The sequence below is a fragment of the Malus domestica genome, chromosome 07, assembly GCF_042453785.1.
Source record: "Malus domestica chromosome 07, GDT2T_hap1".
Classification (NCBI taxonomy): Eukaryota; Viridiplantae; Streptophyta; class Magnoliopsida; order Rosales; family Rosaceae; genus Malus; species Malus domestica.
The window spans coordinates 32,773,499-32,798,494 of NC_091667.1; the positions used below are offsets into that span (position 1 = coordinate 32,773,499).

General features: G+C 38.8%; 2 protein-coding genes and 1 long non-coding RNA gene across 3 annotated transcripts; 2 read left to right on the plus strand and 1 right to left on the minus strand.

The window, feature by feature from the left end:
• Positions 1 to 237: 237 nt before the first annotated feature.
• Positions 238 to 10,471, plus strand: LOC108173742 (uncharacterized). Its single transcript, XR_011582914.1, has 5 exons — positions 238 to 381; positions 634 to 809; positions 1,051 to 1,222; positions 1,379 to 1,835; positions 9,176 to 10,471. It is a non-coding gene; the product is annotated as an uncharacterized lncRNA (long non-coding RNA).
• Positions 10,472 to 11,393: 922 nt separating this feature from the next.
• Positions 11,394 to 12,539, minus strand: LOC114825910 (uncharacterized). The gene is made up of 2 exons (XM_029104958.1): positions 12,506 to 12,539; positions 11,394 to 11,905 (listed from the first exon to the last, which is right to left on the minus strand). The coding sequence occupies exons 1-2, from the start codon at positions 12,537 to 12,539 to the stop codon at positions 11,394 to 11,396; spliced, it is 546 nt and encodes a 181-aa protein (XP_028960791.1).
• Positions 12,540 to 21,016: 8,477 nt separating this feature from the next.
• Positions 21,017 to 23,063, plus strand: LOC103439669 (protein PSK SIMULATOR 1). Its single transcript, XM_008378244.4, has one exon. The coding sequence runs from the start codon at positions 21,248 to 21,250 to the stop codon at positions 22,799 to 22,801; it is 1,554 nt and encodes a 517-aa protein (XP_008376466.1). The 5' UTR covers positions 21,017 to 21,247; the 3' UTR covers positions 22,802 to 23,063.
• The last annotated feature ends 1,933 nt before the right edge of the window (positions 23,064 to 24,996 follow it).

Below are 24,996 nucleotides of genomic sequence, written 5' to 3' on the forward strand. Positions count from 1 at the left end.
TGAAGCACTTTTTTATGAGGTTTTTACCAACTTTATGCAGTCAGCCTCATGTGCATTGCCATTAAACAGTTATGCTGCTTCTGTTGATAACAGCTCTCTCTCTCTCTCTCTCTCTCTCTCTTCACACACACACACACACACAACCAACACACCCTTGTATTCCCTCCCTCCCTCTCGTCTCTTTGGCTAATCTCTCTCATCCACACTTTGTTTTTATATAATTTAATGTATTTTCTGTTTTATGCAGTCAAGAGATGCCAAGATCTAGTTTTTAACTGTGGAGCTTGATGCTGCCAATGCAACTTGGTTGCTGAATGATGTAGCCTTGCTGTCTACAAAAACTGGGGAGCTACTATTGCTCACCCTTGTTTATGATGGACGGTTAGTAATTACAATTTTTTTTTTTTTAATTTCGTTTGAGCAGAAGAAGCAGAGCTTGTTACTTTCTTCACCACCAGTGCATGACTTGCTAATTGTATCATCTTCTGTACCATAATATCTTGTACTTGGAGGGTATTATCATTTATATTTTGTATGATTCGGGAATTGTGTTGTGATTTTTTATGATGTTAGAAATACAAGAGGGCTCAAAATTTCATTTTATGAGATAAAGTCAGTTATTTCTGTATTCAGGTTTCAGAGGTGTACGCCAAAGATTTCAAGGGTGCCATATCTGCATTAGCCTCACTTCAAGGTCATCTGTTGATTGAGCAGGTCCTAAAATTACGTTAAACAAGTGGAATGGCACTGAACTGAATGGTGTGGCATTTTTTGATGTTCCACCATTGTATGTTTTGAGCTTGAATATTGTATGTATACTTCCTTAACTGTCTCTTTTAAATTGATTCGTTGTTTGATACCTGGATATCAGTACTTGAATATACGATTTAATTATGTGATGTGAAATCTGAGGGTGCACGTTGAAATGTTTCAAACTTCTCAAGTTGTGTCTTTAATTTGATTCTTGGTGTATAATGTTAGTCGTAATTTATTAAGATATGATTCTGAGCAATATGTGACCAGTGTCAATGGCCAAATTTGTCTTTGCAGGTCAAGAATTTTTCCTCCTTGGTGACATTCACAAAAGCATTTACTTTCTCAGTTGAAAGGAGCAGGGATCTCAGCTAAATCTGTTGGCCAAGGATTTTGGTAACCTAGATTCTTTTTTATCGATGGAAGTTTGCTGAGGCTTGTAGTTGCAGATGAACGAAAGAACATTCAGGTTAGTGCCTTGTAGCTGAGATATATTTTAGTCCTCTTTTAGGGCTCTCTTATTATTTTATTTTTTTGTGACTAACGATTCTTTTGGTTAGTTTTTCATCCCTGATTGTTGGAGGGATAGTTTACTTATTTTAAACACATTTTCTATGCCAAACAGATCTTTTTCTACGCACCAAAGAGGTCTGAGAGTTGGAAAGGCCAGAAGCTTCTCTCACGGGCTAAATTTCTTGTTGGTACCCATGTTACCAAGTTCTTGCGGTTGCAGATGCTCTCTAACTCAGGGACTAATCCAGGCTCCAACAAAACTAATTGCTATGCTTTGTTATTTGGTACCCTGGATGGCAGCATTGGTTGTGTTATGCCTCTTGATGAACTCACATTTCGTAGGTTGCAGTCACTACAGAAAAAGCTTGTTGATGCAGTTGCCCATGTTGCTGGTTTGAATCCAAGAGCTTTCCGCCAGTTTCGGTCAAATGGAAAAGCTTATCTGCCTGGCCCTGATACCATAGTTGACTGCAAGCTTCTAACCCAGTGAGTTCCATGTTCCTTCTATTTAGATTACCGTTCAAGATACAAAAGATTTTGCTGCCTTGCTTTTTGGAGAGAAATATTCCGTCATCTTTGTAAACCCAACAACAACAACAACAACAACAACAAAGCCTTTTCCCACTAAGTGGGGTCGGCTATATGAATCCTAGAACGCCATTGCGCTCGGTTTTGTGTCATGTCCTCCGTTAGATCCAAGTACTCTAAGTCTTTTCTTAGGGTCTCTTCCAAAGTTTTCCTAGGTCTTCCTCTATCCCTTCGGCCCCGAACCTCTGTTCCGTAGTCACCTCTTCGAACCGAAGCGTCAGTAGGCCTTCTTTGCACATGTCCAAACCACCGTAACCGATTTTCTCTCATCTTTCCTTCAACTTCGGCTACTCCTACTTTACCTCGGATATCCTCATTCACAATCTTATCATTTCTCGTGTGCCCACACATCCCACGAAGCATCCTTATCTCCGCTACACCCATTTTGTGTACGTGTTGATGCTTCACCGCCCAACATTCTGTGCCATACAACATCGCTGGCCTTATTGCCGTCCTATAAAATTTTCCCTTGAGCTTCAGTGACCTACGACGGTCACACAACACGCCGGATGCACTCTTACACTTCATCCATCCAGCTTGTATTCTATGGTTGAGATCTCCATCTAATTCTCCGTTCTCTTGCAAGATAGATCCTAGGTAGCGAAAACGATCGCTTTTTGTGATCTTCGCTAGATTACTCCGGTCATTAGTGTGGATAAGTATATAAATGGATAGAGATAGGAAAGCAAACACCAGATGTACGTGGTTCACCCATATTGGCTACGTCCACGAAATAGAGGAGTTCTCATTAATTGTGAAGGGTTTACACAAGTACATAGGTTCAAGCTCTCTTTTAGTGAGTATAAGTGAATGATTTAGTACAAATGACATTAGGAAATATTGTGGGAGAATGATCTCGTAATCACGAAACTTCTAAGTTCCGGAGTGTGGTATCGTCTTGACTTGCCTTATCTGTCTCGTAGGTAGATGTGGCATCTTCTCTGGAAGTACTCTTCCTCCATCCAGGGGTGGTATCTTTAACTGGTGGAGATGCACAAGGTAATGTATCAATTTCACTTGAAGCTTACTTGTAGTTTCAGGCTTGGTCAAGCGCGATACAAACCATGTAATAGGAGTCCTCCAAGTTGCCGAACTAGGGGATCTGCTAAAAGAGGTGACAGACAAGGTAAGCAATCAGAGCTCCAAGCAATCAGTCCCAGATCAGAACTTTGATTTCGAGTTCCGGCTGATTGTTCACATTCTCCCTATCTTGCAGGCAGCATGAAGGATAAAGAGAAGAAAAATGAGAAGAGATGATATGGGATACTTTTGCTTTTGAAGAAGTAACTTTCCACAGGCTTATTCTTGAACTGGGCTGGAGGGTTTTCTGGTTTCCTCCAGAGTATAAGGCCGACTGAAGAATTTGAGGGTCAAAACAAGTCCATCAAATCTATAGTACGTTCGACCCTGCTGATATGGGATACTTTTGCTTTTGACAGAGTAGTGGATGTATCGGCACGTGTACTGTTACGCTTGTCTCCACATGCTTCCTTGTATCCTTCTCACTTGCCCTATCTGTTCCTCAGGCAGATGCGGTATCTTCCCTGGAAGCAGAAGATGTTGAAGATGAGTACTCGAGAGCAATGCCAGGTAAGTAATCAAGTAAGGGGTTTCAGGCAGTCAGTTCCTGACTGGAAGCTTGATTCCAAGTGTTGACTGATTGCTCTCTTTCTTCTTGTCTTGCAGGTAAGAACAAGGCCAAAGGAAAAGACAGGGAAAAAACATGATATGGGATACTCTTGCTTTTAACCCTGATGATATGAGATATTCTTGCTCTAGTATAGCTTGTTTACAGAGGTATTATCGGGGGGAAAGAAAGCTGAATATTTCGAAAGGCTTCTTTGGGAGTGCCCTCTCAAATATGAGGAAGGGTTGAGCATTTTTGCAGGTCTGCCTGTCTGTTGGGGATGGAGGTCAACATATATAGGAGTCTCCCTCACAACAAGTAGTAATGCTATTCCTTTACCCTGCTTGGTCATAACACGGTAGTGGGAGCTGCCAGCTTCACATGTTTTAACTCTGTCAGAGCACTTTGAAAAAGTGGTCTGTGGTATCTGGAAAGCTGATGTTGCGTGTAAAGATTACAGACAAGCTTTATCCAAGGAGATCCGGCTCTTGAAGTTGGGAAAGTGGTGCCTCTTCGGTTTTCGAACAAGCAATCCTGTCGGAGATCTGGCTCTCGAGATTCGGAGAACGATGCCTTTTCGATTTTTGAGAAAGCAATCCTGCTAGGGGTCTGACTCTCGAGATTCGGAGAGCGGTGTCTCTTCGATTTTTGAGAAAGTAATCATGTTGGGAGTCTGGCTCTCGAGATTCGGAGGGCGGTGCCTCTTCGATTTTGGAGCAAGCAATCTTGTTGGGAGTGTTTTCTCGAATGTGAGAAAAGGTTGGGCATGTTTGCTAGTCTATCTTGCCACGAAACACAGAGGTTGACACACAGGGACTTTCCAATTATCCAGCAGTGGTACTGTTCCTTTATCCTTGTGGGTAATAATATGGTAGCTAGACCTTCAAAATTTATGTGTCTAAACTTTGTTAGTGCTGTTTCTTTGCTATTCTTTTACCCTTCTTGGTCAGAGCGGTGTAGTGGGAGCTGCTTCACGTGTCTCAACTTTGTCAGAGAACTTTGGCAAAGTTATCTGTGGTACCCATGAGCTAATGTTGCGTGTGGGAAATGGGTGATTGAACAGTAAGATTCATGTGCTTTCTACTTCACCAGAAATCTTCGACATAATGCTCATAATTTCCGCAAAGCTGACAGGTGCTGACAAGGCTGGAAAAGTAGGTGCCTCTTCGATTTCTGAGATCGGCCCTCGTGGTCTCTAAGCAGCCCAGCTTTTGAGAAAGCAAGCGCCTCTTTGATTTCTGAGATCGGCTTTCGTGGTCTTTGAGCAGCCCAACTTTTGAGAAAGCAAACGTCTCGTGGTCTCTGAGCAGCCCAGCTTTTGAGAAAGCAAACGCCTCTTCGATTTCTGAAGCTCCGTCGAGTACAGATTTTTATAGAGGCTGGCATTAAATTCCAAAGCACACTTGAATCTCCACCAGTAGAAGCTTCATTCTTGTACTTCTAAGATCTTGATTTGTCCGACCTCTTCTCTCTTCAACACCTTTGAAAATGTCTGGCCACTCCGACCGTTGTTTTGACTTGAACCTTGTTGAAGAGCCAGCCACACCTTCTCCAGACAACATATGGCGCCCATCCTTCGTCTCCCCTACTGGTCCTCTTACCGTTGGGGATTCCGTGATGAAGAATGATATGACCGCTGCGGTAGTGGCCATGAACCTTCTCACTCCCAAAGATAACAGACTACTTTCCAAACGGTCTGATGAGTTGGCTGTTAAGGATTCTCTGGCTCTCAGTGTTCAGTGTGCAGGTTCTGTGTCTAACATGGCCCAACGCCTATTTGCTCGAACCCGCCAAGTTGAATCATTGGCGGTTGAAGTGATGAGTCTCAAACAGGAGATTAGAGGGCTCCAGCATGAGAATAAACAGTTGCATCGGCTCGCACATGACTATGCTACAAACATGAAGAGGAAGCTTAACCAGAAGAAGGAATCTGATGGTCAGGTTTTACTTGATCATCAGAGATTTGTGGGTTTGTTCCAAAGGCATTTATTGCCTTCGTCTTCTGGGGCTGTACTGCGTAATGAAGCTCCAAATGATCAACCTCTGCTGCCTCCTCCTTCTAGGGTTCTGTCCAGTACTGAGGCTCCAAATGATCCCCCTCCAGTGCCTGCTGTTTCTGGGGCTCTACCGACTGCTGAGACTTCTCCTAAGCAACCTTTGTGAAGGCTCCCTCTTGTTTGTTTATTTTGACTCATGTATATGTACATATTTGTGACTTATCGGGGATATCAATAAATAGCTTTCCTTCATTTCAACGTATTGTGTTAAATACGCCAAAACCTTCTTCGCTAAGTTCTCTGAATTTTCTTTTGTTGAAGCTTGTATGTTGAAGCTTTGTGAGTGGAGCATGTAGGTTGAGGTAGTATTCCCTTAATTTCCCGAGTGAGGAAAACTTCTCAGTTGGAGACTTGGAAAATCCAAGTCACTGAGTGGGATCGGCTATATGAATCTTTGAACGCCATTGTGCTCGGTCCTGTGTCATGTCCTCCGTTATATCCAAGTACTCTAAGTCTTTTCTTAGAGTCTCTTCCAAAGTTTTCCTAGGTCTTCCTCTACCCCTTCGGCCCTGAACCTCTGTCCCATAGTCGCATCTTCTAATCGGAGCGTCAGTAGGCCTTCTTTGCACATGTCCAAACCACCGTAACCGATTTTCTCTCATCTTTCCTTCAATTTCGGCTACTCCTACTTTACCCCGGATATTCTCATTCCTAATCTTATCCTTTCTTGTGTGCCCACACATCCAACGAAGCATCCTCATCTCCGCTACACCCATTTTGTGTACGTGTTGATGCTTCACCGCCCAACATTCTGTGCCATACAGCATCGCCGGCCTTATTGCCGTCCTATAAAATTTTCCCTTGAGCTTCAGTGGCATACGGCGGTCACACAACACGCCGGATGCACTCTTCCACTTCATCCATCCAGCTTGTATTCTATGGTTGAGATCTCCATTTAATTCTCCGTTCTTTTGCAAGATAGATCCTAGGTAACGAAAACGATCGCTCTTTGGTATTTCTTGATCTCCGATCCTCACCCCTAACTCGTTTTGGCCTCCATTTGCACTGAACTTGCACTCCATATATTCTGTCTTTGATCGGCTTAGGCGAAGACCTTTAGATTCCAACACTTCTCTCCAAAGGTTAAGCTTTGCATTTACCCCTTCCTGAGTTTCATCTATCAACACTATATCGTCTGCGAAAAGCATACACCAAGGAATATCATCTTGAATATGTCCTGTTAACTCATCCATTACCAACGCAAAAAGGTAAAGACTTAAGGATGAGCCTTGATGTAATCCTACAGTTATGGGAAAGCTTTCGGTTTGTCCTTCATGAGTTCTTACGGCAGTCTTTGCTCCTTCATACATATCCTTTATAGCTTGGATATATGCTACTCGTACTCTTTTCTTCTCTAAAATCCTCCAAAGAATGTCTCTTGGGACCCTATCATACGCTTTTTCCAAATCTATAAAGACCATGTGTAAATCCTTTTTCCCATCTCTATATCTTTCCATCAATCTTCGTAAGAGATAGATTGCCTCCATGGTTGAGCGCCCTGGCATGAACCCGAATTGGTTGTCCGAAACCCGTGTCTCTTGCCTCAATCTATGCTCAATGACTCTCTCCCAGAGCTTCATTGTATGACTCATTAGCTTAATACCCCTATAGTTCATGCAATTTTGTACGTCGCCCTTATTCTTGTAGATAGGCACCAAAGTGCTCGTTCGCCACTCATTTGGCATCTTCTTCGTTTTCAAAATCCTATTGAAAAGGTCAGTGAGCCATGTTATACCTGTCTCTTCCAAAACTTTCCACACTTCGATTGGTATATCGTCTGGGCCTACTGCTTTTCTATGCTTCATTTTCTTCAAAGCTACAACCACTTCTTCCTTCCGGATTCGACGATAAAAAGAGTAGTAGTTTCTACACTCTTCTGAGTTACACAACTCCCCTAAAGAAGCACTCCTTTCATGTCCTTCATTGAAAAGATTATGAAAATAACCTCTCCATCTATCTTTAACCGCGTTCTCTGTAGCAAGAACCTTTCTATCCTCATCCTTGATGCACCTCACTTGGTTTAGGTCCCTTGTCTTCTTTTCCCTTTCTCTAGCTAGTTTATAGATATCCAACTCTCCTTCTTTGGTATCTAGTCGCTTATACATATCGTCATAAGCCGCTAACTTAGCTTCTCTCACAACTTTCTTCGCCTCTTGCTTCGCTTTTCTATACCTTTCACCATTTTCATCGGTCATATCCTTGTATAAGGCTTTACAACATTCCTTCTTAGCCTTCACCTTTGTTTGTACCTCCTCATTCCACCACCAAGTTCCTTTTGGTGTGGGGCAAAGCCCTTAGACTCTCCTAATACCTCTTTTGCTACTTTTCGGATACAACTAGCCATGGAATCCCACATTTGGCTAGCTTCCCCCTCTCTATCCCACACACACTGGGTGATTACTTTCTCTTTGAAAATAACTTGTTTTTCTTCTTTTAGATTCCACCATCTAGTCCTTAGGCACTTCCAAGTCTTGTTCTTTTTTCTCACTCTTTTGATATGTACATCCATCACCAACAAGCGATGTTGATTAGCCACGCTCTCTCCTGGTATAACTTTGCAATCCTTACAAGTTATACGATCCTCTTTCCTCATTAGAAGAAAATCTATTTGTGTTTTTGACGACCCACTCTTGTAGGTGATCACATGTTCTTCTCTCTTCTTAAAGAAGGTGTTGGCTAAGAATAGATCATATGCCATTGCAAAATCCAAGATAGCTTCCTCATCCTCGTTTCTCTCCCCAAAACCATGGCCACCATGAAAACCTCCATAGTTGCCTGTCTCCCTGCCCACGTGTCCATTTAAATCTCCTCCTATAAATAACTTCTCCGTCTGAGCAATTCCTTGCACCAAGTCTCCAAGGTCTTCCCAAAATTTCTCCTTCGAACTCATATCCAACCCTACTTGAGGTGCGTACGCACTAATCACATTGATAAGTTCTTGTCCTATTACAATCTTGATTGCCATGATTCTATCTCATACCCTCTTGACATCTACAACATCTTGTGTCAAGGTCTTGTCCACGATGATGCCAACACCGTTTCTCATTCTATTTGTGCCCGAGTACCAAAGTTTAAACCCTGAGTTTTCTAGATCCTTTGCCTTAAGACCAACCCACTTAGTTTCTTGTAGGCACATAATATTTATCCTTCTCCTCACCATAACTTCCACTACTTCCATAGATTTTCCCGTTAAGGTTCCTATATTCCACGTTCCTAAACGCATTCTACTCTCCTGAACTCTACCCTTCTGTCCTAGCTTCTTCTCCCTCCCCCGTCCAATGGAATCAAAGTACTTCTTTTGTGTGTCCCGTGTAAAGTTGATAGGTGCATATGCTCCCAAACAACTTTGAGTGGAGTCGTTCGAAAAGAAGTTTCTATGGCCCCCTTGCTCATTTAACACTGCATCCGGGTGCCTATGGAGATACAGCGACCCTTGCTCACTTATCACTGTGCTCGGGCCACACAGCGCGCCACTTACGGGTGACGCCCTAGCTTTAGCGCGATTTCGTTCTGAATTCATTTTCATAAGGATTCGACGTAACTGTAGAGTGCCGGCTGTCGACTACCTGACGCCCTCCCCCTCCTCCTTTACCCGGGCTTGGGACCGGCAATGTAAGATAAACTTACATAGGCGGAGTTCATCTTTGTAAACCCAATAATGCTAAATACTTTCCTGATGAAATGATGCACGCTTCTAATTCTAGATCAACACCATCAACAGTATTTGATGGCATGATAAAAACTGGTACTTCAATTTCCATCCTCCAACTTATGAGATGCTTCTATTGGAGGAACAGCTTGAAATTGCAAACCAGATAGGGACGACTCGTTCACAAATTTTTACAAACTTAAATGACCTCGCTATAGGAACGAGCTTCTTGTAAGTGCTGCGTTTACCTTGTTCGTGATTGTTGGGTTCCGCTGAATTGAGAAGAAAGAGGAGGGGTAAGAAGTGGGAAATACTGTTGCTCCACTGCGGTAGTTTTAGGTGACAAGAGTTGAGAGTTTCCGGCTAACCAGTATTGCTAGGCTCAGTGAATCGTTCGGTTTTGTTGTGACGAGTATAACAGCCTAGCAACCTAGTCATTTGTTTCCGCTGATGGGTTGTAAGTTATCATAGTCGTTAACCTTTGTCGGAGACCGCTACATTTGTTCACATGTAATAACCGTATTGATGAAATTACCATGAGTTTTAACCACCTCAATCTCTTTCGAACTCGATTTTCTTCTTTTCAAGGACATTTCTTTATGCGCTTCTGAGGCGTAATGCCATTTTTTTAAATATTACAGCAATGCCTTGTAACTCAAGACTCCTCTTTCGCTTTTGTGAAAGGAAGTTGAAATTCTGGATTTGAATGGAAATCAAATTATTGCACATATCAAACTATATTGTTTTCTGAATATATGTTGAAATTCCAAATTCTTTTGGAACGGAACTGGAAGGGCGGGCAGAAGTTCGTTGGTGTTGCAGGAAAGGAATGGCCTTTCTAACGTATATTCCGTCGTACCAACATGGCCGCACTGATTTGTTTTCGATTGGAGCATCAAGCAACTTCAGTGATGGTGAGCTGGTCAAGTAAGGAGAATCGACAAGGTGGAGAAGATTTAAAAAGAATCTGCAGCAGTGAGAGTCAAATGACTGATCGTGATCGTCTGCAGAAGTTGTTTGAGTCTTCAAATATGTAAGCCTGTTCGCTGAGGTGAACAAGAAGGAGGCCCTGTATGCCCTACTATACGGCTGAATCACCATCTTTCTGCCCGAGCAACCTGGTCCCTATTCGCTTGCTTGTTCGTTGGATGCGTTGTTTGTGTAACACGTATTGAGGAAGTCAACTTCTGATATTAATTTAAGACAGATTTGGGTATTGGTTTTTTTATGTAATTTTCAATTCCAAAAAATTGTGGATTATAATCTCTTGATTTCGATTCGATCTTTCCAAAAATCATATTTACTGATTACATTGTTTTGTTCGGTAAATAGAAGATTATGAGGAGTAAGGTAAAATGTTTGTAAAACACAAAGTAAAAAGTAAATCACTCAATCGTTGTATGAACTTTGAACGTCCTCTCCTTCCCCACCAACGAGAATAACAATCAAATATGAGGTGAATATATCTAATAGAATTTTAGAAAACAACTGCACGAGGTAAACAATGGCAGACGGAGACAGCAGGAGTGGTTTTCCACTGTTCCATAAACCTCGTGGGCCTATCATGACGATGCGCGTGTGCCCTAATTTACTAATTACTCAAGTGACTCTCTCTCCTCCTCCTCCTCTTCTCCCTCTTCATGTAGTGGACCTAATTTTTATTCTATTCGAAACATTGTGACGTGATGTTATAATTTAACTCAAATTATATAATGTATGCCAATCACGGTTGGCTGAGTTGGTAAGGATTGTTTTTTTTTTTCTAGACCAAGACCTAGGTTCAAGTTCCGTTGCCAACAATTCTTCTTAGTGGATGATACGTAAAAACTAAAAAAGGGGGTAAACCCCTATCTAAAAACTAAAAAAGGAGGTAAGACCCCCTCTGTAAGTCCTTAAAGAGACTTGTGGTATGTCCTAACCCTAAGATGGAATAGCCTCCCCTCTCCCTTAACTTTCAGCAAATAAACAAATGATATTATGTATATTTTTTTTATATAGAAAAAATACTACATTAAAGAGAAAAGTCCCTAGGGCAACCGATTTGGGTACAATAAAAAAGGAAGGCCTGACGGGTTTCCTACGGAAGAGTTCTATCCTAAACATGAAAATTAGAGACTGAATAACCCACACTAGTTATAGCATCTGCCAGAAAATTGACTTCCCGAAAGACATGCTTCCTGCAAATCTCCTTAAATGACATGGCAAGCTAGCAAATATCCTCCAGGATGACCTTCAATCTCCAAGGGGGGCAATAGGCTCTACAGATAGACTCAATCACCAGCTTTGAATCACCCTCCACCATAATGTGAGCCAAACCTTTGGCTTTAGCCATCCAAAGGCCATCCCTCAACGCCAGGCATTCTGCAGTCGAAATAGTGTTTTGACCAATAAATCTAGCTCCTGCAACAATAGGCTCTCCCTTCTCATTTCTAATCACAAACCCAACAGCCGCACCTTGATTCACCACAGAGCCATCAAAGTTAAGTTTAACAAAACCAACATTCGAAGGGGACCATCGAATAGAAAATGGTGGAGAGGACCTGCTACCATTGTAAACCACAGGAATTATACCATTGGCATCTATGAATTCCCTCCCTATATTGGGGTCCGACTTAACGATCCAGGTAGGGTTTGGAATTTTATTTTGGAAAACCACAAGATTCCTCTCCTTCCAAATCTGCCGGCAAACTAGTAAAACTTTACTGAGATCACACAAACCTACATCATTCTTAACAGTTAATTCATTGAGCCAATCATTAAAAGGAAGAAATTGATTTACTCTTATGTTGTTAGAGATAACTTGACAATTCCAAACTAGCCTCACAAAATTACAATTTATAAATAAATGAGATATGTTTTCATCCTCTAAATTACACATAGGACAGGTGGATGGGATATTATTGACATATGTTGATAATCTGTCTCTTGTATGAAGCCTTCCAATTACGAGAAGCTAACTAAAATTTTTAACTTTACGAGGGAGTTGAAGCTTCCACATTTTCTTAAGAAGCTCTCTTACATTCTCATTGTTATTATCACTATTTTGTATCCAAGTTGCCGACTTAACTAAGAACTTACCATTTGCATTAGGCTCCCATCAACACATATTGCATTGGGGAGTTATGGGGAAGGGAATACTACATATTTTATTCACAATGTCCTCATCGACTAAAGATGAAAGTTCATCTCTGTCCCATTGTCCATTATTAATGAATTGACTCTCCTTCATGTTTAGATCGATGTCATTAACATGATTGGGAGAAATAAAGTTGGATAGAGGGAAAGGAAAAACCCAGTTATGGGTCTAGAAGAGGATACTCTCTCCATTTCCCACAACCCAGCTCAGCCCCATTTTGATAATATCTCTAGCCTTAAGGATACTTTTCCAGGCACAAGAGTGGTGATGTCTGACTTTAGTGTTAAGCTCTCTCTTCAAGTATTTATTCTTAACAATCTATACCCACCAATTTTGATTATCCGTTAGGACTTTCCAGCCAAGTTTTGCTAAACGAGCATTATTAAAGTGATCACTTTTCATAAATTTCAATCCACCATTTTCCTTAGAGCTGCAAACTCTATCCCAAGCCACATGGACAAGTTTGCAATCTTTTCCCCAAAAAACTTTCTACTTTCACTATATATAGTTTTTGTGATTTTCTTCGTTCATAGAGAGAAGAAATACTCTAGAAACCACCCAAACGCAACAATAATTGAAGCAATTGGGCAGAACCCTAACCCTAGAAATTTTCCCTTTTCCCCCTGTCGACTCTCATTTTAGTGAAGCCTTTATTTATATTAATATACCTTAGAAGTGAGCCTTATAAAATAATTTATCATTTGTATTATAACATGTGTTCTTAGATATACACAAAACTTTCTCAATGAAGTCCTGCACATAGGAAAAAAGATGATGATAACTCACGTGCAAATAATTCGATCCATCTCTTTGGGCAAGGGGAATGAATGACTGGAAACATAGAAGAGAAATATAAAGAGCATCTTCTAATTAGGGTTTCGGTTTCGTAAAAGAAAAGTGCATGCATGTGGGAAGGTGGTGTTGTGTTATGGGACCAATGGATTCAAAGAATGTCGAGCTAAAGCACAACATTAAGTCCTTCATTTCAAATGTGATGAATGGGAGAGAGGCCATGGAGTGTGAGGAGTTGTTCCCTCTCATGTCCCAATCCATCACTACTACTTCCCTTATCTCTTTCCATTTTTTATAGGTATATATTTCTTTGCAATATTTTGTCAACTTTTTTTGGGCATAGCGTTTTTAATATTTTTTTTTTGGCGCAATGGAAATGTTGCTCCTTTATAATCAAAAGGTCACGGGTTCAAGTCATAGAAATAGTCTCTTTGCAAAACAAGAGGAAGATTGCGTACGGTAAACGTCTTCCCCCACCGAACTCTCGCAAAACGGAGAACCTTACTAACTTGGAGTAGCCCTTTTAAATTTTTAATTTTCCAAAAAAGGCATTGCACTACTAGAAAATCTAGAACTAGAAGTGGGATTTTAGTAGTGCATACTGATGTTATGAGAGAGAGAGACATACTGATGTTATGAGAGAGAGAGAGAGAGGAACACAAGTGTTTTGACAATGGCCAAAGTTGAGGTAGTGTTTGAATTTCTGTTTTCTAATGGGTCCAATTCCACGTCCAAATCAAAACTTTGGCAATGGCCACCCTGATGATTCACTGCTTCTTGACAAAACCAAAATTAACTTTTAATTTGTTTTTCCTTTTTATCTTTACCTTTTTAATTATTTTTTACATGGTCTCTTTTACTTCATTACTGTCAAAACGACAGCCCCCCGAGCATTAGATGACAGTAAAACAGCAGCATAAAACAATGTTCTTACAATCTCATTTTTATTAGCATGTCGCCTTTCCTTCCCTTAATTTAGGAAAACTCGTTTCATGTTACTCTCTCTCTCTCTCTCTCGTTTTAATTAGAATTAAGTATTTCCTTCCCTTGATTTAGGAAAACTAGTTTCATGTTAGTCTCTCTCTCTCTCTCTCAACATGAGTGTGTATTTCTTTTCTTTCATGACCGATCATGTTAAGAAAGAAATAAAGAGATAAGAATACTGATTTCGGTATAGGTAAGTTACTCTTGTCATTTAGGCAGGATAAATGATACCATAATTAATATCTTTTCTTTTGAGGCTTAAAAAATCTTACACTCAATTCTCAAGTTTGTTAGTACATCATACGTGGTCATTTTGATTTTCCCCTCCTCCTGATTAATTTAAGTCAAACTTGTGGTTTTAGTGGTGCAACCTCTCGAACTTTGTGCTAGCAGCCAAAAATTAGTGGAGGAAAGGAAACCCTAAATCTATACGAAAATACTCAATTAGGTAAAATGGTTTTCATGTACCATTATTCAGATTTTCAGATGAGAGAAAGAGACTTGCACCAATAATCCGAGTCCAATATATTCATTTCAAACAGATACACACAAACATATATACAAGCGTGTTATATAGTCATTTCGAAATCATATCAGATTTTGAGTCTTTGACTCAGAAGTGTGGCTTAAATTAAAAGCTTGCAGAATGTCCTTGGACTGTAAGGAGTTCGCATTATCCATCCATATGCCCTATAATTAAAAGCCTACGTCAGTCATCAAATACATTCAAAAAATTATTTCCAATCTTCATCGATCGATCCCTTTGACTTGATCGAGAAAGTGGGAGAGACTATATATACATATATACATATGTATATATCATCACCCACTTAGTTATAGGGGTGTGATATCTACACACCTAATTTTATTTCTCACACACTTTTTTCATTTTCGACCGTCGGATCAGATGAATTGAAGAAAATCAACGGATAAAAATTAACAAGAGGTGTGTGAGAAGTAATTTGGGATGTGGATAGCACATCCCTAGTTATAACTTATATAGGATGATGGCATCAGCACCATTATTATAAAGATATACGTATATTTATGTATATATGGTTTAAAATGCAGCCACTTAGCATGGTCTGACTCTGACCTGACCATCCCTCCGAGTCGACGTTGATAATGATTTCCTTGTTGAATGATGTTAAATGAGGGGGTTTGCGTGAAAGCAATGACAGGCCAGCATGCTCCAGTTCCAGCCACTTTGGCCATGGAAATCAGATTAAGACAGTCCGCATGGTGCAACACACACTTGAAAATTACCAATTTTTGTAGTCTCTTTTTCGATCATTTGCTAATTAAATATGATTTTAATTTGTTTTGCCTTAGCTCTCATAGTGTACTTGGTTACCATCATGAAGCTAATTGGACCCTCTTCTTGTTTCATCATCTCAATCCTTGACCTAGTACTCTCATAATTAGATGGGTCATATCCATATATATCAACGTAAAAAACTTGCAGTTTAGTTGGTCAAGAGTCTTACCATCCAGGTCTTGTTCCTTCCTTTGTATTATCAAATGCATAAATAAATAAATAAGATTTCTAAAATGATCAAAATACAAATCTTTGCTAAAATGATTCAGAATCTTGTATATATGTTGTCACTATTTGCTTTGAATTATTTCAGTAATTATAATTTGTAAACTCTTCATTTCAACCAATTTCTCTAAAAAAAAGCTTATCCATATCCAAGTTGGCCATATGAATTACACATATGTATACACTCTTTTCACCATGATAGTACTGTGATTTCGGAAAGTTCAATTATATATAACACCATTTGAATTATAAAATCGAAACTTTAGTCAACGCTCAAGTAATGGAATTGACTATATCATGTTGTCTCCCATGCAGATGCAATGCTGCCTGTTTCCGATTATAAATTTCAAATTAAAATTTACATATATGAAGTTATTTTGAATGTTAAGAAGTAAATTGAAATAAGTGGTGGATTGCCTTAGTGGATAGGGTTTTTCTAATTTTTTTTTTCAACTCCAATTTGTTGAAATTTTTTAGATTGACAGGTCCAAGGGTTCCATTCTAACAACACCGATATTGTTCCTAACTTTACCACCTACTCAATCCGTCAGGTGTGGGGTTTTACTACAAAAGGCTTCGGTATTAGTTAGAGTAGGGTGATCATATTTAAAGCCACCCTTGTTGACTACCCTCACCGACGTGGGACTAGCAACATGCCCCCTCACGTGTAAACCCATTTAGTGGTCCACACGTGAAGATCCACACATCGGTAATTAAAACAACCCAATTTAATGGTTCACACATGGAGATCCACACATCGGCAATTGAAACTCAGAGGTCACCACCATGGAGTCTACACTTGTTTTCAGTCTTTTCAGGAAGGATATTGTCTCAATCCGTCAGGTTTTAGTGTTTTACCACAAAAGACTCGGTAATGTTAGAGTATGGTAATCATATTTAAAGCCACCCTTGTTGACTTCCCCCCCCGGATGTGGGACTGCCAACACATTTCAGATCCTAAACTGTTTTTGTATAAATTAAAATAGTTATATCGCTTATAATAAAAAAATTATACTGAACATTAATTTATATCAAATTTAGCGATCCTGCTTCATTATTTGACTAGTTTTTATATAGAAGTCAAATGCAGCATTTTATAACAGATACAAAGTGCATGTTACCCATTTTTTTTCAGCTTAGTCGGCAGAGAATCCAAGATCTTCTTTGATTCAATAACATTCGGTACATTGCATTCGTAACAAAAAGCCATATTCGCATGTAAAAAACAAAACCCCTTCTTCTTAATTTATTCTTTATATACAATATTATCTGATCAAATCACAATCTTCGAAATTGATGTAAACAATTTAATTCTAAATTAATAAAATTTCTTGTCTTTGAAAAAAAAAATGGTAATCTTGGATTTGCACTGATACTCGCAACTTCGATAATATTTGACTGTTTGACTAATGGTAATCATATTAGTGTGCGTAATTATAAATTTATAAGAACACTATAACAAATCTGGAATCACGTACGATCAGGGGTTAGAGCTGTTTAATCTGCTTGTGCGACGGATCTAGTTTTCACCAATTGTCCATTCAGTTTCTGCCAAGTGTCATGGTCGTGCAGATGCAGACCAAGAATATACTGGGAGCTTGGTTGGCTTCCTTTTCCAACAATTCTTGAAAAGCTAGCTTTTTTTTCAGCAAAACAAACAAGTGGTACGTAGTACATTGCTATCAGTTGATCTTTTATATCACTGCAAATCCCGTTGCCTCTAGATATTAGCAATGCAACAGACAAAAGACAAAAAAGATGTTAAAAATGGTGCATACTCAAACCCTATTAATATATATATATATATATGTGTACATACATACATATGTGCACACTATGATAATGGATAATACTTTTCTCATTTCGGTAAGGAGGAAACCCTAATAGTTATAGTTGATCTTGTCAATATTTGTTTCCACACATACAGATAGTCAAACAAACAATTCCGAGTTTTGCAGTAAAATAATGACACGTAATGGAGAATTACTTCGTTACCAAAAATAAAGAATTTATTATTCTAATATAATATTGATCAACTTGATATGTATCATAATATTGAAATCCCCGCAAACAATGAGAAAGTATAAAGCTCTTAACCCTCCCATTCATTACGAATTATATACATACGCATGTCAAATTAACCCCTTCTATGCAATATCCATGTGAACTAAGGACTCATTAGAACAAAACTTGGCAGTCGGCATTGCCTTTTTATCTTTGACAGGATGAAAATTGTAATAATTAAACTAGTTGTACGTGTTTAGAGAGAAAGAGAGAAGCACTTTAACCAAGATATGGAGATGGAGAGGTGTAGGAAGGGGGTGATGGCTTGCCTATTCATTTTCCGACAAGTAAACAAAGGAAATCGTCTCTGCCGTTCCATTGGTAGGCAAAAGCTACGGCAAAGTAAAAAGGAAACAAACCTTTGAACATCGTCTCTCTCTCTCTCAGGCAGCAAGACCACACTTCCTGCTCACCATGTGATGAGGAATGAGTAATCTAGTGCCTTTTATTTAATCTTATATATATCCCTATTTTGTCTACACCCAAAAATACTTTTTTTTTTCGCCATACAATTATGTTATTTAGATGCACACAATAACAGAGCTACGGAATTAATGGATTCAAATAATGGTCATGCTTGGTCTTTCACTAATTAATCTCGTTTGATGTTCATTCGAGACGTCAATATTTAATATTTACCCTAAAATCTTTGATGATGAAATATCTTTAAGAAATAACGAAGGTAAAGGAAAGGAGATTGAGGATTGTGAGGCATGGTACTGAAACATTTCTCAACATTGTGAGGTTGGGAGCTTCTTTAATTATATCTCGATTGTAAAAAAATTCTGACTCCGTCACCAAACACACTTTATTAACTACATTGATAACACAATATTTTATAAAGACAAGTCTTACTATCGTTTGTGAGATTATATGTATTAAAGTATGTGTTAACAACGTAATCAGTTTTGTATATTCAAACTTGGTGTATTATCATTATGTTAGCTAGCTAGCTAGGATGCATGGTGAAGCATACTCTCCATCATGTCACTCTTCCAAGTCAACCTAAGGCCCCGCACAGCCGCTACCCTTCGATGAATTCAATTTCAAACAACATATATACTTAAGGTTGGTATTTGCACTATAGGAATATTACTACCACATCTAATGGCACCTAAAAAAATGTGGTTTGTGGCCAACTCTTGGGTCAAAATCCTACTTTAAGCTAAGGAAAGGTAAGGGATATTACAATTTTGTACCACATTAGTGTATTATCTGATATTGCAAGTGATGCGTACATGCCACGTCAATTAATGAATTTATCTCATTAAATGTTAATTGTATGAATCACTTGCCACATGTGATAGTACACCAATATGGTATGTCTAGCATTATTCTTTTAAGTTAGCATATCAACCTTTCTTCTTTTTTTCTTTTCATCTTTATCATTTTACATAGAATACAATATAATATTCCTGGAGAAATTTAAAATATATAGATCCATGATCAAATGAGAATTATTAAGCAGTATATACTAAATAAACTTTCTTGTTTCATAGAGCTTATAGGACCTAATAAGTCCTTCGGGTTAACCCAAATGACGAAGAAAAATCGCCCATAATAATTCATTTTCCTGTAGTGTATAGGTTACGAAACATGTTAGGGTTCAACTTCCTCAAACGTAAGAAGGAAGTTAAATAGATCTTATTTGGTAGTATTGTTTTCCCAAATTAAGCTAATTACTAATCATAACAAAATTTAGTTTGTGAGGTCACTACTTTTCTTCTTAGATTAGAGCTGGCTTTGCCATTGGGTACGCATCTTTCCTTCTCAAGTTAAAGTTGTTGGATAAAATAAATAATAAATAATACACGACAAATAAATCAGTTGATGAGAAACTAGTTTATTTCTTCAGAACAATCAAAAGGAAAAACCAATAATGGTATGGCCCTCCTACTCCATTTTTGTAGAACAAACAGCATCTAAAAAATAAAAAATAAACGTTTTCAGCATACAAACATCCCCCTAACAGTTCCTCTTTACCGACTAATGTTTTAACTACAAAATTAACCGGAAAAGACAAACCAATGCTTTAACTACAAAATTAACCATGCCTTGTGTAGGTGGTCGTGACAGCGGCGGCAACGTTCTGCCATTTCAAGATATGAATTAGGATTATGCTGTACTATATATATTGTAACCGATTGGTCTTGTCTTGCTTTCTCAATCTGTTGTGAGTTTTTTGCTTATCTGTTTGTTGGGCTGGTTGGCTTTATCCAAATGTGGTACATTATATTGTTCAATGAATGTTTCTCTTTCGACCAAAAAAACCATGCCTTGTGTATGTCGGCGTCACATTTTTCTCAAATTCACTCCTTGAGAAACCTTTTAGTGACAGATATTCTGTTACATATTTGTTTAGATGTTATGATATGTATGGACAACATAGTTGTTTTTTCGTACTGTTTTACACAATTAATATAGAAACTTAAAAGTTTCTATAGACTGAAATCAAACTCACAGAGTCTGGTGTGAGTCTTAAAGAGTGAGTGTAGTTGTTGAGTGTCATACATGTATCTAATGAGTCTGGAGTCCTATATAACAGCATACCACAATTATTAAACTCACCCTACTAAAGTAAATAGTAGTGTGTTATAGGAATCAAACTCAGATAACTTATCTATTCTATTAAGAGAACCCTCCTTGTCAACTTTTTGCCCTCTTTTTTTTCTTTCTATTTACCCTCATTTTTGATACACAATATTGACATGAAGAGGACAAATTAGTAATTTTGTATATTTTGAGAAAATGACAATCATATCCCAATTTTTCCGATTTTACTCTCACTTTTGATACACAATATTTACATAGAAAGATAAAACATTAATTATGTAATATTAAGAAAAAATATGCACTTATTAAGAGAAACTGTCACATCATTATTATTTCATACTCTTTTTAAAATTTTAAAAACTAATTAAACTCCTTAATAAAAATTAGAAAACAAAATAAAATTGTTCACACATCCAAAATGTGTGCTCATTTGCTAGTTCATATATAAAAGAACCAAGCCGACATAAACCATCTTGAAAAGCAAAAGCAGTAAAAAGTTTTGCGACCTTGCGTGGTAATATCACTGTATGCACCATGTCATTTACCCACGCTATAAAACCTAGCACGATCAATTAGTAACACGTGGGGTCGTGCGACCATCGTATTTGAAAAAATTTCTTAATTATACACATATTTTGATAGAGACTGACAAGTAATATCAAGTGGCAATGACCGAAAATTCCTCCTCTCCCTCTTTTGATTTTATTTAATATTTTAATATTTATTTATTAGACTTTATATGTAACGCCCACAGCACCTCACGAGCTTAATTTACATGTACAAAGCTTAGCCAAAGCTTTTCTTCCTCCACCACCTCCCTCCATTATTTCCACTATCTTCCTCTGTTCTCTCTCTCTCTCTCTCTCCAACTCCCACACTTCAATTCTCTCTCTCTTTCTCTCACTCACTCGTTCTACTCAGACATCTTCTTCTTCGTCTTCTTCTCAAATTTAAACATTTTTGTTAATTTATCATAAAATATTTACTCATGGCACTTGAGACTTTGCTTCTCAAGGTGAAGACAGCAATCTCCCACCGCTTCGACGTCGTGCGAACCTTCACGCACCACCCGCACCACCAACTCAAACCGGTAAGGAAGTCAAACGTCGGCGTCTTGGCCTTCGAGATTGCCGGCCTCATGTCGAAGCTCATCCACCTCTGGCAGGCCCTGTCCGACAAGAACATGATCCGCCTCCACAACGAGTCCATCTCCCCCGAAGGCGTCCGAAAAATAGTCTCAAACGACGACGATTTCCTCCTTGCCCTCGCCTGCGCCGAGCTCGTTGAGAATCTCCGCCTCCTCGCCAACTCAATCTCCCGACTCAGCACCAAATGCGAGGACTCCCACCTCCGCTCCTTCGACCGCCTCTTCCTCGAGTTCGCCAACTCCGGCCGCGATCCGTACAATTGGGTGCTCGGATTTAAAGAAATGGATGCTAACAATGTCAAGAAGTTGGAGAGGTATGTCACGATCACGTCCACCCTCCACAGAGAGATGGACGAGCTTAGTGCGCTCGAGAGCGCGCTGGGAAAAGCCTGGAAGTACAACGAGTACGAAATTAATAATCATTCCGCGCCGATGACAACTAGTACTAAAGAGCAAAAAATCGTCGATCTTCAGCAGAAGATCTTGTGGCAGAGAAATGAGGTGAAGTATTTGAAGGGCAGATCGTTGTGGAGCAGAAGCTTCGACACGGTCACTTGGGTTATGGCGAGGTCGATTTTCACTGTTCTTGCGAGGACAAAGCTCGTTTTTGGTATCGGACAATGCCCTCCGTCGTCTTTGCCTCGGAGTCTCTCGGCCTCAGCTACTGTCCATCCGTCCAACCAATCGACATGTCATTTCGTATCGGGGCCCTTGAGATCCCCGAAGCTTGATCAACAAGATTACAAAAATTCTCTGTGTAAGACGTACGTCACGAGTATCACAAAGATTGACCATCAAGATAAAAAAAATTCTCTGTCCAGGACCATCGTTGATATGAAAGACAGTTCGGAAGATATTGGGTTTTTTGAGTCCTACTCGAAGCTCCTCAAGCCACCGGCGAGCACATTAGGCGCGGCGGCCTTGTCGCTTCACTACGCTAACTTGATCATAGTGATGGAGAAGATGATAAAATTCCCACAAATGGTTGGCGTCGACGCGAGGGACGATCTCTACTCGATGTTGCCGAGCAGCGTAAGGTCTTTGCTACGCGCCAGGTTGAGAGGGGTAGGGTTTTCCGCCAGCGATCCGGTACTAGCCGGCGAGTGGAGGGAAGCGTTGGGGAAGATCCTAGAGTGGTTGGCGCCGTTGGCGCACAATATGATAAAATGGCAAAGTGAGAGGAGCTTTGAGCAACAAAACACGATGCCAAAAACAAATGTTATGCTTTTGCAAACTTTGTTTTTTGCGAACAAGGACAAAACGGAGGCTGCCATAACTGAGCTGCTTGTGGGTTTGAATTATATTTGCAGGTTTGAGAGGGAGATGACGGCTAAGGCCTTGTTTGAATGCAATAACTCCATTAATGGGTTGCACAATTTGCAGAGTTCTAGCTAGCTAGTGAAGGAAAAAGAATTAAACCGTTTTCTTTTTCTTTTTCTTTTTCTTTTTGTTGGGGTTATTTTAGTTCGTATTTTGGATTTCAATTTTGATTTCTGAAATTTTACCATCGTGTTTTGAATTGAGCTGCGTTGATAAGATCTTCGGGGTTCGTTTTTGTATCGAACTCTCGTTTGTATATGATGAAATAAATAGATATAAAATGTAAATGATTTGTTTCTTGAGATATTTTCCGAAATCAAAAGTAGGGGATTATGAATTTTGAGATTATAGTTCATGCATGATCATGTGAAAAATATTTGTTGATACTCTGTACCAATAAAAGATCACAAATTTTTTTTTTAAAATAAGGTGAATATTTTCTTGTGGACTTGTAACACATGTGTTTGGTTATGAACAATTGATTAAATAATTAAATTCGGCTACCATATAGATTCTAAGCAGAGATGCTAGGAACGAAAATTCAACAACAAAATTTTGAGTGTAATTGTAAACGCTCTTAACATTTTTAGCTACGAGTCCATCATTAGTCAAGACTCATTGGCAGAGCTAGTATGGGGTTATTATTCATTCATGACTCCAACAACGTCAACAATCCTATGTATATTTGTATGTGTATCGTATTAGATCCTATAAACAGCTAGGCAAACTAAATAACAACTTTCTCTTACTTTTTCTTCTATTTTTTCTTTATCATCCCTGTCCTTCTTTATCTCTTTTTGAGTGTAACTCTATTGTGCACTCCCTTGGAAGCCTTCAACATTACTTTACAGTTTCGTATAGTTACCCTTGATAAGCCTCCACATATCATTGTTGTTGATGACATATGTTAGCATATTCCTTTAACAAATGTTGATAAGAATTGAGATGTTCCTAGGTGCTCGACAAAATGGTCTAATGAAAATTTTTCCGTCGAAATCATGACTCCGCCATTACCAAAACTTTCAAATTCAGTTTATTCCAACGGGGATACTTGATACCGCACATTTTATTTTTATTTTTAATTTTATTTTATAAAGGACTCCCACTTAAACTCCTAAGTAATATAGCCTTTTAATTTTCCGTTACAGAATAATCTAGCCTTTTTATTGTGACCACTTTTTTTTATTTTCCTCACTATTTTATTAGAAAAAGTAGATATAAGTAAAAACTATGTCAACTTGAAATATATGATCTCTCACTATTCACGCACATTTTATGCTCATCAAAGGTACTTTTTATGGTAAGGAATTTGTAGCTTAATCAAGAGTATTCTTTGTAGCTGATGCAGCATTAAGTAATCAAATGAGTTACCAACGTAATCCTTTCAAGAACAAGTCTAGAATTCACCAGATAATTGAGAGAAACTCCAAAGGGTTGTTGTTGAATTGATAATTGAATGAACGAATGGTTACATCCAGATGACTTAAATAATGATTACAAAGGTTTGGAAAACTCAAAGGACTTCTAGAAATTTAAACAACATTAATTCAACATTAATGGACGAGAAAAGAAAGGTCTGATTTTATTACAAGACTTTAAACACTATTTTGGAAACTGAAATGACCTCGGATGGCTAAAATTTGTCGTACATCACGAGAAATCTGTGAATTGGACTTGCGGCGTAGTTTTCTTTCTAAAAAGGTATCATGGGCCCAAATCGGAGCTCGAACATTAAATCTGCAAATTCCTACTATGTCTTTTTGTCCTTCGATGGTCCATTTCCTCTTCGATCCATTCTGCCATTCGTTCTACATCAATAGCATTTGAAATTTCGATTTTGAATTTCTCTTCTCCAATATTGATTGAATAAAAAAACTACTCTATCCGCAAACAAAGAAAAAAAAAAAAAACTACTCTAACTTACGAGACTACCAAAATTAATTGGCCTAACCTCCATTCGCAAGCACAAGACGATATAAAAAATTGAATTCATGCAAGTAAATCATGTAAATCCAGAAGGGACTTCATGTGAACATGTGAGTGAATCTCTACCTTTCGGCCAGACCCAAACACTAGTGGACAAAATCCAAACACACAAATTCAAAGAAATAGTAATTAAAAAGTGTTTGATCCTCCAGCTAATGGCATTTTGCTTAGTGAAATTCATATAATTGCAAAGATGCATTGCCCCACTTATAATATATACTTTGTAAAAGATTCTTCGTTGACATTCATACGATCATTGTATTTGATGTGTTAAAAAGCACTCC

Coding starts and splice junctions, on each gene's coding strand:
- LOC103439669 (XM_008378244.4), top strand. CDS start 21,248: ATGGCACTTGAGACTTTGCTTCTCAAGGTGAAGACAGCAATCTCCCAC.
- LOC114825910 (XM_029104958.1), bottom strand. CDS start 12,539: ATGGGGCTGAGCTGGGTTGTGGGAAATGGAGAGA. Junction 11,906..12,505: donor GGTTGTGGGAAATGGAGAGA/GTATCCTCTTCT, acceptor AGAATGATGTAG/GTTTGTGTGATCTCAGTAAA.